Genomic DNA, 12,880 nt, shown 5'->3' on the forward strand with positions numbered 1-12,880 from the left:
ATATATGTTCCCAAGAGAATCACAAAAATACGCACATAAACGTTCATGGCAGCATTATTCCTAATAGCCAAAAAGTGGAAAGAGTTCACATGTCCATCAGCTGATGCAGTGGATTATTTTTTCAACTGTAAACAGGAATGAAGTAGTGTTACACAAACTACAGGATGGATGAGCCTTGAAAATACTATGCTAAGTGACAGATGCCAAATACACAGGACACATGATTCCATACATGTGAAATGTCCAGAACAGGCAAATTTTGGAAACGGAAGGTAGATTGGCAGTTGTCCAGGGCTTGGGGAGGACTAGAGAAATTGGGTAGTGTACTGCTGATAGGCACAGGTTGGGGGTGGAAGGATGAAGATGCTCTGGAATTAGGTAGTGTTTATGGTTACACAACTCTTGTGAATCTACTAAAATCTATTGAACTGTACTCCTTAGCAGAGTCATTTTTATAGTATGTGAATTATACCTTAGTAAAGCTACTATCAAGAAAAGAAATACGGTCTGTGCTTTGCTTTTGTACATTGTCTCAGTGTTCATAACACTTTTGAAGTAGGCTATGAACATGTCAATTCTGTAGATGAAAATGAGGTTCATGTTACATTATTTATATAAAAGTTGCATGGCTGTTTAGTGACAACAGCAAGAGCCTGTCTAAATGCCAAAGCCCATAAGCTTTCTAATACGGCATCATGCCTGCTGAATTTTATCCCATTTAGCCCTGGTTCTGCTCTATACATACATGCAAACTGTGGGGCACTTGGGTGGCTCAGCTCAGTCAGTTAAGCAGCTGACTTTTGATTCCAGCTTAGGTCGTGATCTTAAAGTTGGTGAGATTGAGCCCCACGTTTTAGGCTATGTGCTAACAGTGTGGAGCCTGCTTGGGATTCTTTCCCTCCCTCCCACTTCTACCCGTCCCCCATTCGAGTGTGCACGCTCTCTCTTTCTCTCAAATAAACTTTAAAAATAGATAAATATATACTATGTTCAATTTCATCTCTTAAAGATCGAAAATTTTGTGAGTAGATAAGTGCCTATGACTAAAAAGTTATTTTAACTTGTATATGATTGACTTACCACTTTTGTCTGTTTTTTAAGAGAAATTTAGATAAAGAACTGTATTGGGGAGTCTGACTGGCTCAGTTGCTGGAGCATTTGATTCTTAATCTCAGAGACATGAGTTCAAGCCCCACGTTGGGCGTGGAGCTTACTTTAAAAAAAGAAGAAAGAAAGGTATCCTTGAATGGATAGCGGAAATGTTTAATGACTTGTTTCAGAAAGTGTCTTACTGAAATCCAGCTAAAGGAATTTGTAGGAAGATGTTACTATAGATTTATACAGAATTTATAAAACACTGTCTAAGCACTAGGTATCTATCTAATATACTGGAAGTATGTTAATATATTAGTTTGTGTGTTTCCTCCTTCAGCCTCTGCAAAGGATAGAAAATGAAGTGGAACTCTTAGGAGAACATCTTCCAGTAGGAGGTTTTACTTACCCTCCATCGGCCCATCCTCCAACATTACCTCCATCAGCTCCCTTGCAGTTCCTAACCCATGATCCTTTACATCAGGAGGTGTCCTTTGGAGTAGTAAGTTTTCATTCATTGTTATTAACTTATTACTTGCTTTGATAACTTACACCTAAGCTTTATGTTTTAAACTAGTTGTGTCTGTGTTAACATTTAAGACATACAAAATATGACTTAACCGTAAAGAACTTTGTAGCTATTTTGGTTTTTTATTTTTTATTTTTTTTAAGAAGAGAGACCATTTGACAGATTAAATAGTTGCAAAGGTGGAGTGATCTTAAATTGTTTTAACATTTCCCCCCTACAGCCTTATCCTCCATTTATGCCTCGGAGGCTCACAGGACGTAGTAGATATCGATCCCAGCAGCCAATACCACCTCCCCCGTATCATCCCAGCTTACTACCATACGTGTTGTAAGTTCTGTTCTTCTCATTTTAATGAATTCTGAATTTTGACCCCCTTGAGAGTCTTCTTTCTTTTATGAGTATCTTCTGTGTGATCTATAATTTAGGGTGTGTTAGATACTAGTTTTTATTTAATGTTGAGCAGTTGGGGTAGGGAACCGTTTAAGGGTGAAATAAAGAGAAGAGCCAAAGGAAAAGGGAGAAGTAGGAGAGGAAGAAATTTGTGAGCCAGAATATAGGTCTAACAAATCAAAAAGTAGAAAGATTGAGTTTTTGCCTCCTATACAGCTGCCATCACTTGCCACCTTTGATTATCCAGCTCTTGATGCTGCTGCTTTTCTCAAGGGAAGAGAGAGAAGTTACTTCTGTGCCTTAGAAATATTGTTAGGATTACATTTGTAACATACACCCGTGGGTAAAACAGGATAGTTGGTTTTTTTTTTTTTTTTTTTTACTGTTTTTTATTTATTTTTGAGAGAGAGACAGAGACAGCACAAGCAGGGGAGGGTCAGAGAGAGAGGGAAATACAGGCTCCAGGCTCTGAGCTAGCTGTCAGCACGGAGCCTGACGTGGGGCTCAAACCCACGAACTATGAGATCATGACCTGAGCTGAAGCCAGATGCTTAACCAACTGAGCCACCCAGGCGCCCCGGGATAGTACTTTATTTCTCTGTCATGGAATGAAGATCAGAAGTAGACAATTCAGTGATTGTTACCCCATAACTGAGGAATGGTTTTACCATCTTCAAAATTTTGTGGCTTTCTCTATGTGATTAAAGATGGCTCCTCAAGTTCTACCCATTATATCTATACTCCAGCTAGCAAAAATGAAAATGGATCTCTGCCTACCTGGTTCCTCTCAAGGGTACTTCATAGAAGTTGCATGTCTTACTCCTGCCTATATCCCATTGGCCAGAATTTAGTTTCATGTCTAATTAATTTCTAAGAAGGGTAGGAAATGCTGTTTTGTACAGAGGGCCATGTGCCAATATCACACTGTTTTGTAACTTATTATAAGCCTTAAAATCAGATAGTATCAGAATTTGGTTCTTAAAATTATTTAAAGTCTTCCATGATCCATACAAAGTTTAAAATCAGCAACTAGGTTTCTACTAAAACATAGCATGCTGGGATTTTGGTGTAGGGACTGCATGAAATCTGTAAATCAGTTTCTCTCTTTGTTCATTAAAATTTATTTTTTCTCAGCAGTATTTTTAGTTTTTAATTGTATAGGTCTTGTATCTGTTTTATTAAACTAATCCCTAATATTTCATGTTTTTAATGCTATCTGAATGGTATTTTTTTATGTCAGTTTTTATTTATTGCTAGTGAAGTCCATTTCTTTAAATGGTTGCCACTGATTAACACTGACCATTCTTTACCCCTGTAACATTAGCCTTGTTCTTCCCGTCCTGTTTATTGAAATAATGTACCAGTGTATCAATGCTAGTTTTGGTTATTTCACTGCAGATCAATGCTTCCAGTGCCACCTGCAGTGGGCCCAACTTTCAGCTTTGAGTTGGATGTGGAAGATGGAGAAGTAGAAAATTATGAGGTTAGTAGGTAAACTGTAAGTTTGTGTAGTATTATATGCAAAAGAAGTATTGTTCTACTCATTCACACATTTATCTAATTAAGCATGTATTAGGTAAATCCTTGTACATTTCACAATACAAATATATAAAAAAAAGTGGTCAGCATCCTTAAGGATATTTCTGCATGTACCACACAGCTGTGATAATGAGATAGACTTTGGTCTTCTATTAGAATTAGATAGAATTCCTGTGAGAGAATATGCATGAGAAAGCAATAAATTGTGATTGGATATTCTGGAAAGTTTCTGTGGAAACACAGTTGTTTGACCTGGTTCCTACAGGATGGGAAAGCTGCTCCATTCATGAGATTGAGGTAGGGAAGTGCTGGATATTCTTGAGGAACAACATATAGTTGGTGGCTGAAGTGACTGTTGTGGGAGGAAGGAGCTGCTAAATGTTTTGGTGCCTGTGGCATCACACTCTACTAGGAGAATAGGTCAGGTACATGACCATGAAGTTCTGAACTATGGGGACTGTAAATAGAAAATATATCTTGAGAGACTTTTAAAAATGATTATTCTTAAATATCGTTCAGTTTGAGAGACTTTTAACACTAGAGTCAATAGGAATTGATCCTTGAATGGTTTATGGTAGTGATGGGTATGCATACAGGACTGCTAAAAATGATACTCTGCAAAAAAGAAGGCAGTAGTCCACGAAGAAGACAGAATCAGAGATGATAGCAGGTCAAGTAGATGAGTGGATGTTATTATGTTATTTTAAGTATATTTCTTTATTTTGAGAGAGGGTAAGTGGGGGAGGGGCAGAGCGCAAGGGAGGGATCCCAAGCAGATCATGATCCGAGCTGAAGTCAGACTCTCAACTGACTGGGTCATCCAGGCGCCCCATATTATTTGAGGTTAGGAATAGGAGATGCAATTTACAGATTGGAAGGCAACTTTGTATTGTTGAATGTGAGTGACAGTGTGTCTTTGTTTTGATACTGCTAGTTCTCTTTCTTACCCTATCCTCACTTAGTCTCTATTTGGACATTGTGAATAGAAGCTAGAGACAGGGAGAGAGAGACAGAGACAGACAGACAGAGACACACACACACACACACGCACACACACACACACAGAGTCTTAAAACACTTTTGGATTTGGTTTTTTGTTTTTGTTGTGTTTTTAACACGTGTGGAAGAGATCAGGCCAAATGGTATATTCTTCTGTAGTTTTCAAATTTCTATTTTGTCATGTTATTTCTACATATATAATCACACTGCATTGGCCCTTGGATTCTATTTCCATTTAATTTTTTTAGTGTTTTATTGTTGAGAGAGAGAGGGAATAGGGGGGACAGAGATCCCAAGCAGGCTCCTCCTCCCTGACAGCAGAGAACCTGATGCAGGGGCCGAACCCAGGAACTGTGGGATCATGATCTGAGCCAAAGTCAGATGCTTACCTCTGAGCCATCCAGGTGCCCCTCCATTTCCAAATTTCTAGAGGGAGAAAGGAGGTATACAAATTTCCTGGTTTTGTTTCTGCACTGATAACGATAGTTTTGTTGTTATCCTTTAGGCTTTGTGTACTAAAAGGAAGTCATAAGTCATGTTGCCGAAGACGCTCTTGATTAAATAGATCATGTATTCATCTATGAAAAAAACAGTAATAAACAATCCCAGTATAAGAAAAATATTTTTGTTTGGCATTGGACTACCTTTCTAAACCATATTTTAGGTTAAATATCTTTGATCTTTTGTAGTCGTACTTTCATACAGTCAATTTTTTGCTTTTCTGGTTTTTGACCTACAATCCTGTTTAGAAAGGTATTCCGATGCCAGATAATTTTGCATTCTTGCCTAAGTGCCTTTACTCCCTTTATCCTTCTGCTTAAGCACTTTCCTCCTCCTCCACATTTTGAAACAGTCATCTTTTAAGACCCAGCTAAAAGTACTACTACCTCTGTGAAAGGCATTTCTAGTCCATTTCCAGATCTAAAAGAGTTTCTCCTTCCCTTTTTGTTCATGAAGTTCTTATGAAACCATCCACACTGGGGCACCTGGGTGGCTCAGTCAGTTAAGCGTCTGACTTCAGCTCAGTTCATGATCTCAGGGTTCAAGAGTTCGAGTCCTGCCTTGGGCTGGCATTAACTACGTGGAACTTCCTTGGGATTCTCTCTGCTCTTCCCCCTCTTGTGTGTGCGTGCGTACTCTCTTTTCCTCTCTTCCCCTCCTCCCTCCCTCCTCCTCCCTCCCTCCCTCTCTCTCTCCTAAAAAAGTAAGTAAACTTTAAAAAAAACCATGCAGACTTATCATGTCCTGCCTTCAGATGTCGTGATTGCTAGATAATATAAATTCACTGAAGACTTGATTATCATAGCCTCCACCCAGTAAGGGCTTAATGTCCACACTTTATTGAATATACTTGTCTTAAGTTGTTTTCACTGACCCAACTGTTCTATCATCTGTATTCTAAATTTTATCTTCTAATTGTAATCAGCATGGATTAAATTTAACAATTTGCTGTCAAACATTTTAGGGGGACTTAGGGGCATGCATGGTGAAGGGGGAGCAATTTATTTAGATGACCCAATTCTCCAAATAAAGCTGTACCAAAAACAGCATTGTGGCTTCATCTTATTAAAACACCACTATCACAGCATTATTTATTGAGGTTTTGGGAAATTGATTCTATTGTCCATCATCATTTCATTGTTATCCATTCTCTTAACCCCGTGGCAGCCTAAAAAAGAGGGGAAAGTAGCATATGAAAGACTGCAAAATTATAGGATGAAGCAAAATGAGTAATTAGAACCACTGAAAACTGGGAGAAAGGAAGTACTGTTGCAAAATCAGTAAGTGTAATAGCAGTCATATATTGAAACATAACAACTGTCTTAAAATCCATGATTTCTTAGTGATAACTTCAAAAAAGAAAAGAAAAAACTCTGGTCTTATCCTGTCTTTTCTATTTAAATTATGCTGCTTAGTACCGTTTCATATGGGACAGTTGCTCAGTATTAATATTTCATCTAATAAATCAAGAAAGTGATAGAATATTGCCATTTTGCCATCTTTAATGGATTAATGGACCCAGGCATGATGAATGAGCCTTATGATGGAAATGGGTGAAGCTGCCAATTTTTAGGAAGTACAGGGGACAAGAAAACATAAATCTTAAGGGTAGGTAGGTTTAGTCAGTAAAAATCAGACTGTGGGAATTTGTACAAGCCACTGACCTGGTTTGTTCAACAATTTTTAAAAGTGGTTTTGAAAATGAAACAATCAATCAGAGACATTTGACATTTAAGGAATTGTTAATATTTTTAAGTGTGATGGTACTATGGTTATATTCTTTGAAAACTTTTACTTTTGAGAAGGGTGGGTCTCAACTTGAGGACAGTTTTACTCCATCCCGGGCCCCAGGGTATTTAGCAGCATCTGGAGACTTGTTGGTATGCGGTTACTAGCATCCAGCAGCTGGAGGCTGGGGGGTGCTGCTAAATACGCCACAATGTACAAGGACAGCTCCCCCCTCCCCCCAATAAAATTTTGTCCAGCTCAAAGTGTCAGAAGGGCTGAGGTCAACAGGTTGTTTTAAAGATATACACAAAACTATTTTATCTGTGAAATACAATATTTTACTTTTGTTTTAAAATAATCTGGGGTTTAGGAGTAGGTGAAATTAGCCATGAATTGTTAAGCCTGGTAATAGGCATGTGGACATTCATTATGCTGTTTTTCTACTAGTTTATGTATTATTTAAATTTTTCCATATTTAAGAGTTGTGGTTTTTTGTTTGTTGTAGGAGTTTTCAATTATTAAAATAGAAAATTTAAAGAGAGAATAAAATTACGACTCCTTTTTACCCCTTTCTAGGCCCTCTTAAACCTGGCAGAGCGACTGGGAGAGGCTAAGCCTCGAGGACTGACTAAAGCAGATATCGAACAGCTTCCTTCTTATCGGTTCAATCCTAATAACCACCAGTCAGAACAGACTTTGTAAGTACATTTTGCCAACATCACTCTACGTGAAATTCCCTTTTTTATTTTTATAAAATAAAAGCTTGAGAGTCAAAGACGGCTTGATAAATAGTCTCTGTTGCATACTCTAGGCTTGTGCTGTTCAGTAAGGTAACCACCAGTCATGTGTGGCTATTTAAAATTAAATAGAAAATTAAGTTTATTGCACTAGCTACTGTGTTGAAAGATGTAAAACATTTCCATCGTAGAAAGTTCTGTTGGACAGTGCTGTTCTGGATTTTTAGGTTGCCTAGACATTTTATGGTTTCAATTTCCAACTTGAAAATATTCTTTTTATTTTATTATCTTAATGTTTATTTTTTGAGACAGAGAGTGACAGAGGGTGAGTGGGGGAGGGACAGAGAGGGAGACACCAAATCCAGGCTGTCAGCACAGAGCCCATGTAGGGCTCAAACCCACAAACCATGAGATCATGACCTGAGCCAAAGTCAGACGCTTAACCAACTGAGCCACGCAGACACCCCTAGATATTTTATATACAATTGAAGAGTCTCATACATGTAAAGATTGAGGTATTTACCTAAACATCTGCTTATTATAGTATTTTTAATAACAACTTTATGGAGATATAATTCACATTTAAAGTGTACAGTTCACGGGTGCCAGGGTAGATCAGTTGGATAAGTACCCAACTTTAGCTTGGGTCATGATCTCATGGTTCATGGGTTCAAGCCCTGCATTGGACTCTGTGCTAACATCGCAGAACTTGCTTGGGATTCTCTCTCTGCCCTTCCCCTGCTTGCTCTCTCATCCCCCTCTCCTTCAAAATAAGTAAATATTAAAAAAATATTTTTTTAATTAAATAAAATAAACTTTAAAAATAAAAGAAAATTTCATGATCTCTCAGTAAAGCAAAGCACTCTTACTAAATGTTAAATGTTTTAAGGTCATTATTTCAGGGTATCTATAGATTACTTTGTCTTAAAATTGAAATTACATTTTGAAAAGTGAGATGGTAAATGGTGTTCTAGGCTTAAGTAGTCATAACAAAATAGGAAACCACTTGGTTTTATGGTTAAATGGTCTTTTTGCTTTTTTTAGGTGTGTGGTATGCATGTGTGATTTTGAGTCAAGGCAGCTACTTAGAGTTTTACCCTGTAACCACGAGTTCCATGCCAAGTGTGTCGACAAATGGCTTAAGGTAAAGTGATGGCATCTGTGAAGAGAATAACATTGAATTCTCTTTTTTATTGACTGTAGTTTTAAATCCTTTGCTTGGTGGACGGTGGGTAACGAGACAAAATTTTCAATGGTTTCTGTGAAGAGAAAAGGTCAATAAAAATTAACTACAGTCATCAATGTGGCAATGATTGTGCAAAACTTGAAAATCAGTTATCTGTCCTTGGTCATCAGTGTTTCCTTCCTCATAGTGTGTGGGGACAAGGTCCGAACTTGATGGGCCAGTTTTCTCTTAAGAGTTTATAAGTGGACCTCACTGGAGCTCCTTTGTTAGAGATTTACGTGGGAAATAAAGCCTCTAGTGCTTTTATATATTCTGATAATTTTCTCTTTGTAGATCTGAAAAACCCAAAGGATACAAGTTCTATATTTTATAATAGTAGAATGAAAATATGATGCAGTAAAATAATTTTTAAATGGTCACCTCCCCCCCCCCCAAGAGTATTTTGTATTTTGATTAGGAGATAATACTACTGGGTTAGATAAGTTCACCGTTTGGTAGGAAGACAGAGGAGTTAAAATCAGTCCTTTCTATGAGCACAGATTAAGGGTGCCCAGTTTAGCCCAAACTGAATTCTGAAGGCTAAGGATCTCAACTTTTTAGAAGACCGTATTATATGTGCACGGCCCTGTCTTGTGGGAACAGAGACTGACCAGAAAACGACAGATTCCATGTGGCTGGTAGCGAGCGTGGCGAGGGAGGAGCTGTTCACAGATGTGGCCAGTGCATGACCAGCTTCTGGTGAAGTCACTACGAGCGTGAGGGATGCGGACTTGATCCCAGAAACAGTATGGAATACTGTGCCTGGGGTTGTGTTTTAGAAAGACGACTGGCCGCCATTTGTGGACCAGAAAGGGAGCCGTCTGTCTGAGAGATGGGGAGATGGGAGTGATGGGTCCTGGGCTACCCAGAGAACAAGGCAATTGGATGAAAGGAGGAGGACTGATGCAAGAACTGTCAAAACGTAGAAATGGGAGTATTTGAGGAATAATGGGTTGTGGAAAGTAAGCAGGCGATGCTTAGGTTTCTGTCTTTGGCAGCTCAGAAAATGGTGGTGCCATTTGTTGAGAGGGCGTTTCAGCTGGTTCTTCAGTCTGCCTGAGCTGGTGACGGGCAATCTTGTCTGTTTTGAAACAGACCCGTTAGGAAAATCATCAGCTGCTAAGTTTGTGGTGTTATTTTTTTTAAAGAAAAATTAAATGATTGCCGTTTACCTTTTTAAAGGAATAAAGAATGTAAAAATTATATGGGAAGTAAAAATAGTTTATTGCTTTTAATATGTTTCATTGTGTATCTCACAGTTCGGACAGTTAATTTCTCTTTTGTGTTTTAGGCAAACCGTACTTGCCCAATTTGCCGAGCTGATGCTTCCGAAGTGCATCGGGATTCAGAATGATCAACCGAAGAGCACAAGTTTAGTTTGGGTGTTCCTCATCACATGTATATACGGACTATCCATTGAACTTAATCTGTGTGGCTTCCAGCCCTCCCTTTACCAAAAGGGTCAATGGACCTTTCTTTGCACTGTGTGACTTAATCAACTATAAAAGCTTACAATTAGTCTTCACAATTATGGGATTGTTATACTAACCGTGTGATTGGAACTCCAAAGACTTTTTCTTTAGCTTAATTTTGTGTGTGCACTAACATTCCCTGGTTTTTGTGTGATCATTCCGAGTGTTGCTGCAAGATTACAGTGGACGTGATCTTTTAGCATGTGCTTTTATAAAAAGTGGTAGCTCCAGATGATATAGCAATCTACCTTATATAGAGCCTTCAGAAACTGTGAGTGGAAATGAATGCAGCGTGTGACTGTTGGTGATAAATGTATCTGTGAGAGAGAGAGAGAGTGTGTGCGCAACTACTTGTGTGAGGGCATGGTAGCTAATGTGTGTATGAGATCCTATATACCAGCATGTACCGAGAATGTGTGTGTAGTTTTAATTATGCTGCAATGTATAATCTGGTGTGTTATTTAAACAGCACTAGTACTGTACACTGGTTTTTCCCCTTGTGTTTGCTGTTGCACACTGATTGCTAAGGGTGCATCAATGATAAGCATTGAATACTCCATCCCCTTCCCTTCCAGTGAGTGGAATGAGAAAAGCCTTCTTCCTTTGCTTCAGGCAGCTGTCACCTTCTCTTCGTTGGTGGTCCACGTGGGTCACTTATGGAAAAAAGTGTAACAGATTCTCACTCCATGAACCCGATTTTTTGATTCTGTTGTGGAAAAAAATTTTTTACTCTCCAACTTGCTGTTTCCAAAAAGAAGGTGCAATATCATACATCATCAGTTAGCAATATTAGCATTTCAATCAGTGATTTGAATGTTGATGCTTTGTTTTTTTCCTTTACATTTCTGGTAAGCTTCTTACATGAAGTACTTGTGATTTTTTTTTTTAATGTTTAGATTTGAGTCTATTCTGAAGATATTTGAGTAATATATTTCTAAGATTACTGCTGGTCCCACGAAGTCTCACCTCTTTTACTTCCACCAGAACAAAATCTGTTAACTAATTCATCTTGACTTTTGATATGTTCTTTGTCATAGGCAACTGAAATGTTTTAAGAAAACTAGTATTTCTGTTCGTATTGATTCACCTGCCAACCCCCATTTCTGGAAGTTGTCTAGTTGTGCTTCTCTTGGAAACTCTCGTTTCCGGGAGGGATCAAGTGCTGTGACAGCTCGAATTCTTAGACCTGATGTGCTTTGATGTTTATCGCTTTTTAAAAAGTTTTTTTGTTTGAATGAGAAAAATTTAATATAACAGGTCCAGAATACTTGCAGTATAAATGAAGATTTGATTTTTGTATAAAAAATAATGCTGTAAAACAGGAATTGACCTTCATTTCGTTGATCTGAAATAATACATAGCTGTGTGGGTTTGTTGTTTTTTTTTTTTTTGTTTTTTTTTTTTAATAGGTTCATTGAGCATCATTTAGATTGTTTAAAGTCATTTTTTCCAGTAAGGTTTCCATTCTCTCCTCCTTCTGTTGTATTAACATTGTCTGCCTCTTCCTGCAGTTGGTGTCATTGCTTTGTTTGCAGTAGCACAAGCTGTGTGATCCCAGTCAGGACTGTGAGGACTCCTGGCAGCCTCACTCAGCACTCCGCTGGCTCTGTGTCAGTTTTCTACTCAGTGTTAACAACTTGTTACTGCCATGCTACTTGCCTTCCCTTGACGTCTCCATAAGCTCATCCCAACCTAGGGTTCAGTAAAGTAAATTCACACAGAAGCACAATTTTGCCCTTTTCCAGACACTGTTGCCTCTATCTAGTCATACAAATAGGATTTTGCACACTTTGTTTGCCCCTGTATTTGTCAGTGCATCAGAAATCTATCTCAACAGTAGTAAAGTGCACATGTTACTTTTAACTCATTAGGATGTTCCCCACCTGTTCCTGATGAACAGAAAGTGTGTTTAAGACCAAAATTATTGGCATAATCAGCTACGTTACAAATCGAGTATAGTTTAATCTTTATTTTTTTTAATTAAAAAATCATGTTTAAAATGGCAAAAGCCCGTCTTATACATAGACTCTTTTATATAGCTGCAAAAAATTTCTATCTGTACAGATCTAACATAACACTATTACACTCAGTATTCATTTTATTGAAGCATGCAAGTAAAGCACTTTTTCTAATTTATATAGATACCTAATTAACAAGGCACATTGTACTAATGACTAGGAAAAGTAGCCTTTTCTTCCCTCCCTCTGACGATGAATTCTTGTACTATCCCTTTTCCAGCAAATTTTTGAGAGGCAGTTGGCAATTTAGGAGGCAGCAGGGTCTATTTTGGTAAAATCCTGAATTAATTGTTGCACTCTTATGACTGATCTCTCTTTGGGAATGTCTTTCCCTGCATGGGGCCCTTAGAGATGTGTACAGACTTGCTTATTAGGTGGGTAGTACGGGTTAGGAGCGTGCGTGCATGAACCCTGAGCCAGCTCACGCCAAGCACGGTGAGCAGCTGTGTGACTAGCAGAAGACAAGGAGTAGATGATTCATGCCCAGCTGTTGCCACCTCGAGCGATATGCCAGGTAGCGGGCAGATGTTGGTTTGTTGCCGCCTTCCTCTTTTCTTCTAAAACAATGTTGGCTTTACCATCTTAACTCTGCTGTGGTGTTTCGTTTTGTTATGTTTTGCATGAATAATCATCTTGACATTTTTTTTTTT

General features: G+C 38.3%; 1 protein-coding gene across 6 annotated transcripts in view; it reads left to right on the plus strand.

Moving 5' to 3' along the window:
* Positions 1-10,268, plus strand: part of RNF38 (ring finger protein 38) — a 118,536-nt gene extending 108,268 nt beyond the window's left edge. For all 6 annotated transcript variants that reach the window (XM_029919751.1, XM_029919753.1, XM_029919748.1 and 3 more), the window contains 6 exons: positions 1,433-1,594; positions 1,842-1,948; positions 3,410-3,494; positions 7,355-7,476; positions 8,560-8,659; positions 10,032-10,268. In XM_029919751.1, the coding sequence (XP_029775611.1) occupies positions 1,433-1,594; positions 1,842-1,948; positions 3,410-3,494; positions 7,355-7,476; positions 8,560-8,659; positions 10,032-10,094 (639 nt within the window). In that variant the 3' untranslated portion in view covers positions 10,095-10,268. The remainder of the gene's footprint in view (positions 1-1,432; positions 1,595-1,841; positions 1,949-3,409; positions 3,495-7,354; positions 7,477-8,559; positions 8,660-10,031) is intronic.
* The last annotated feature ends 2,612 nt before the right edge of the window (positions 10,269-12,880 follow it).

Source organism: Suricata suricatta, chromosome 13, assembly GCF_006229205.1.
Source record: "Suricata suricatta isolate VVHF042 chromosome 13, meerkat_22Aug2017_6uvM2_HiC, whole genome shotgun sequence".
Classification (NCBI taxonomy): domain Eukaryota; kingdom Metazoa; phylum Chordata; class Mammalia; order Carnivora; family Herpestidae; genus Suricata; species Suricata suricatta.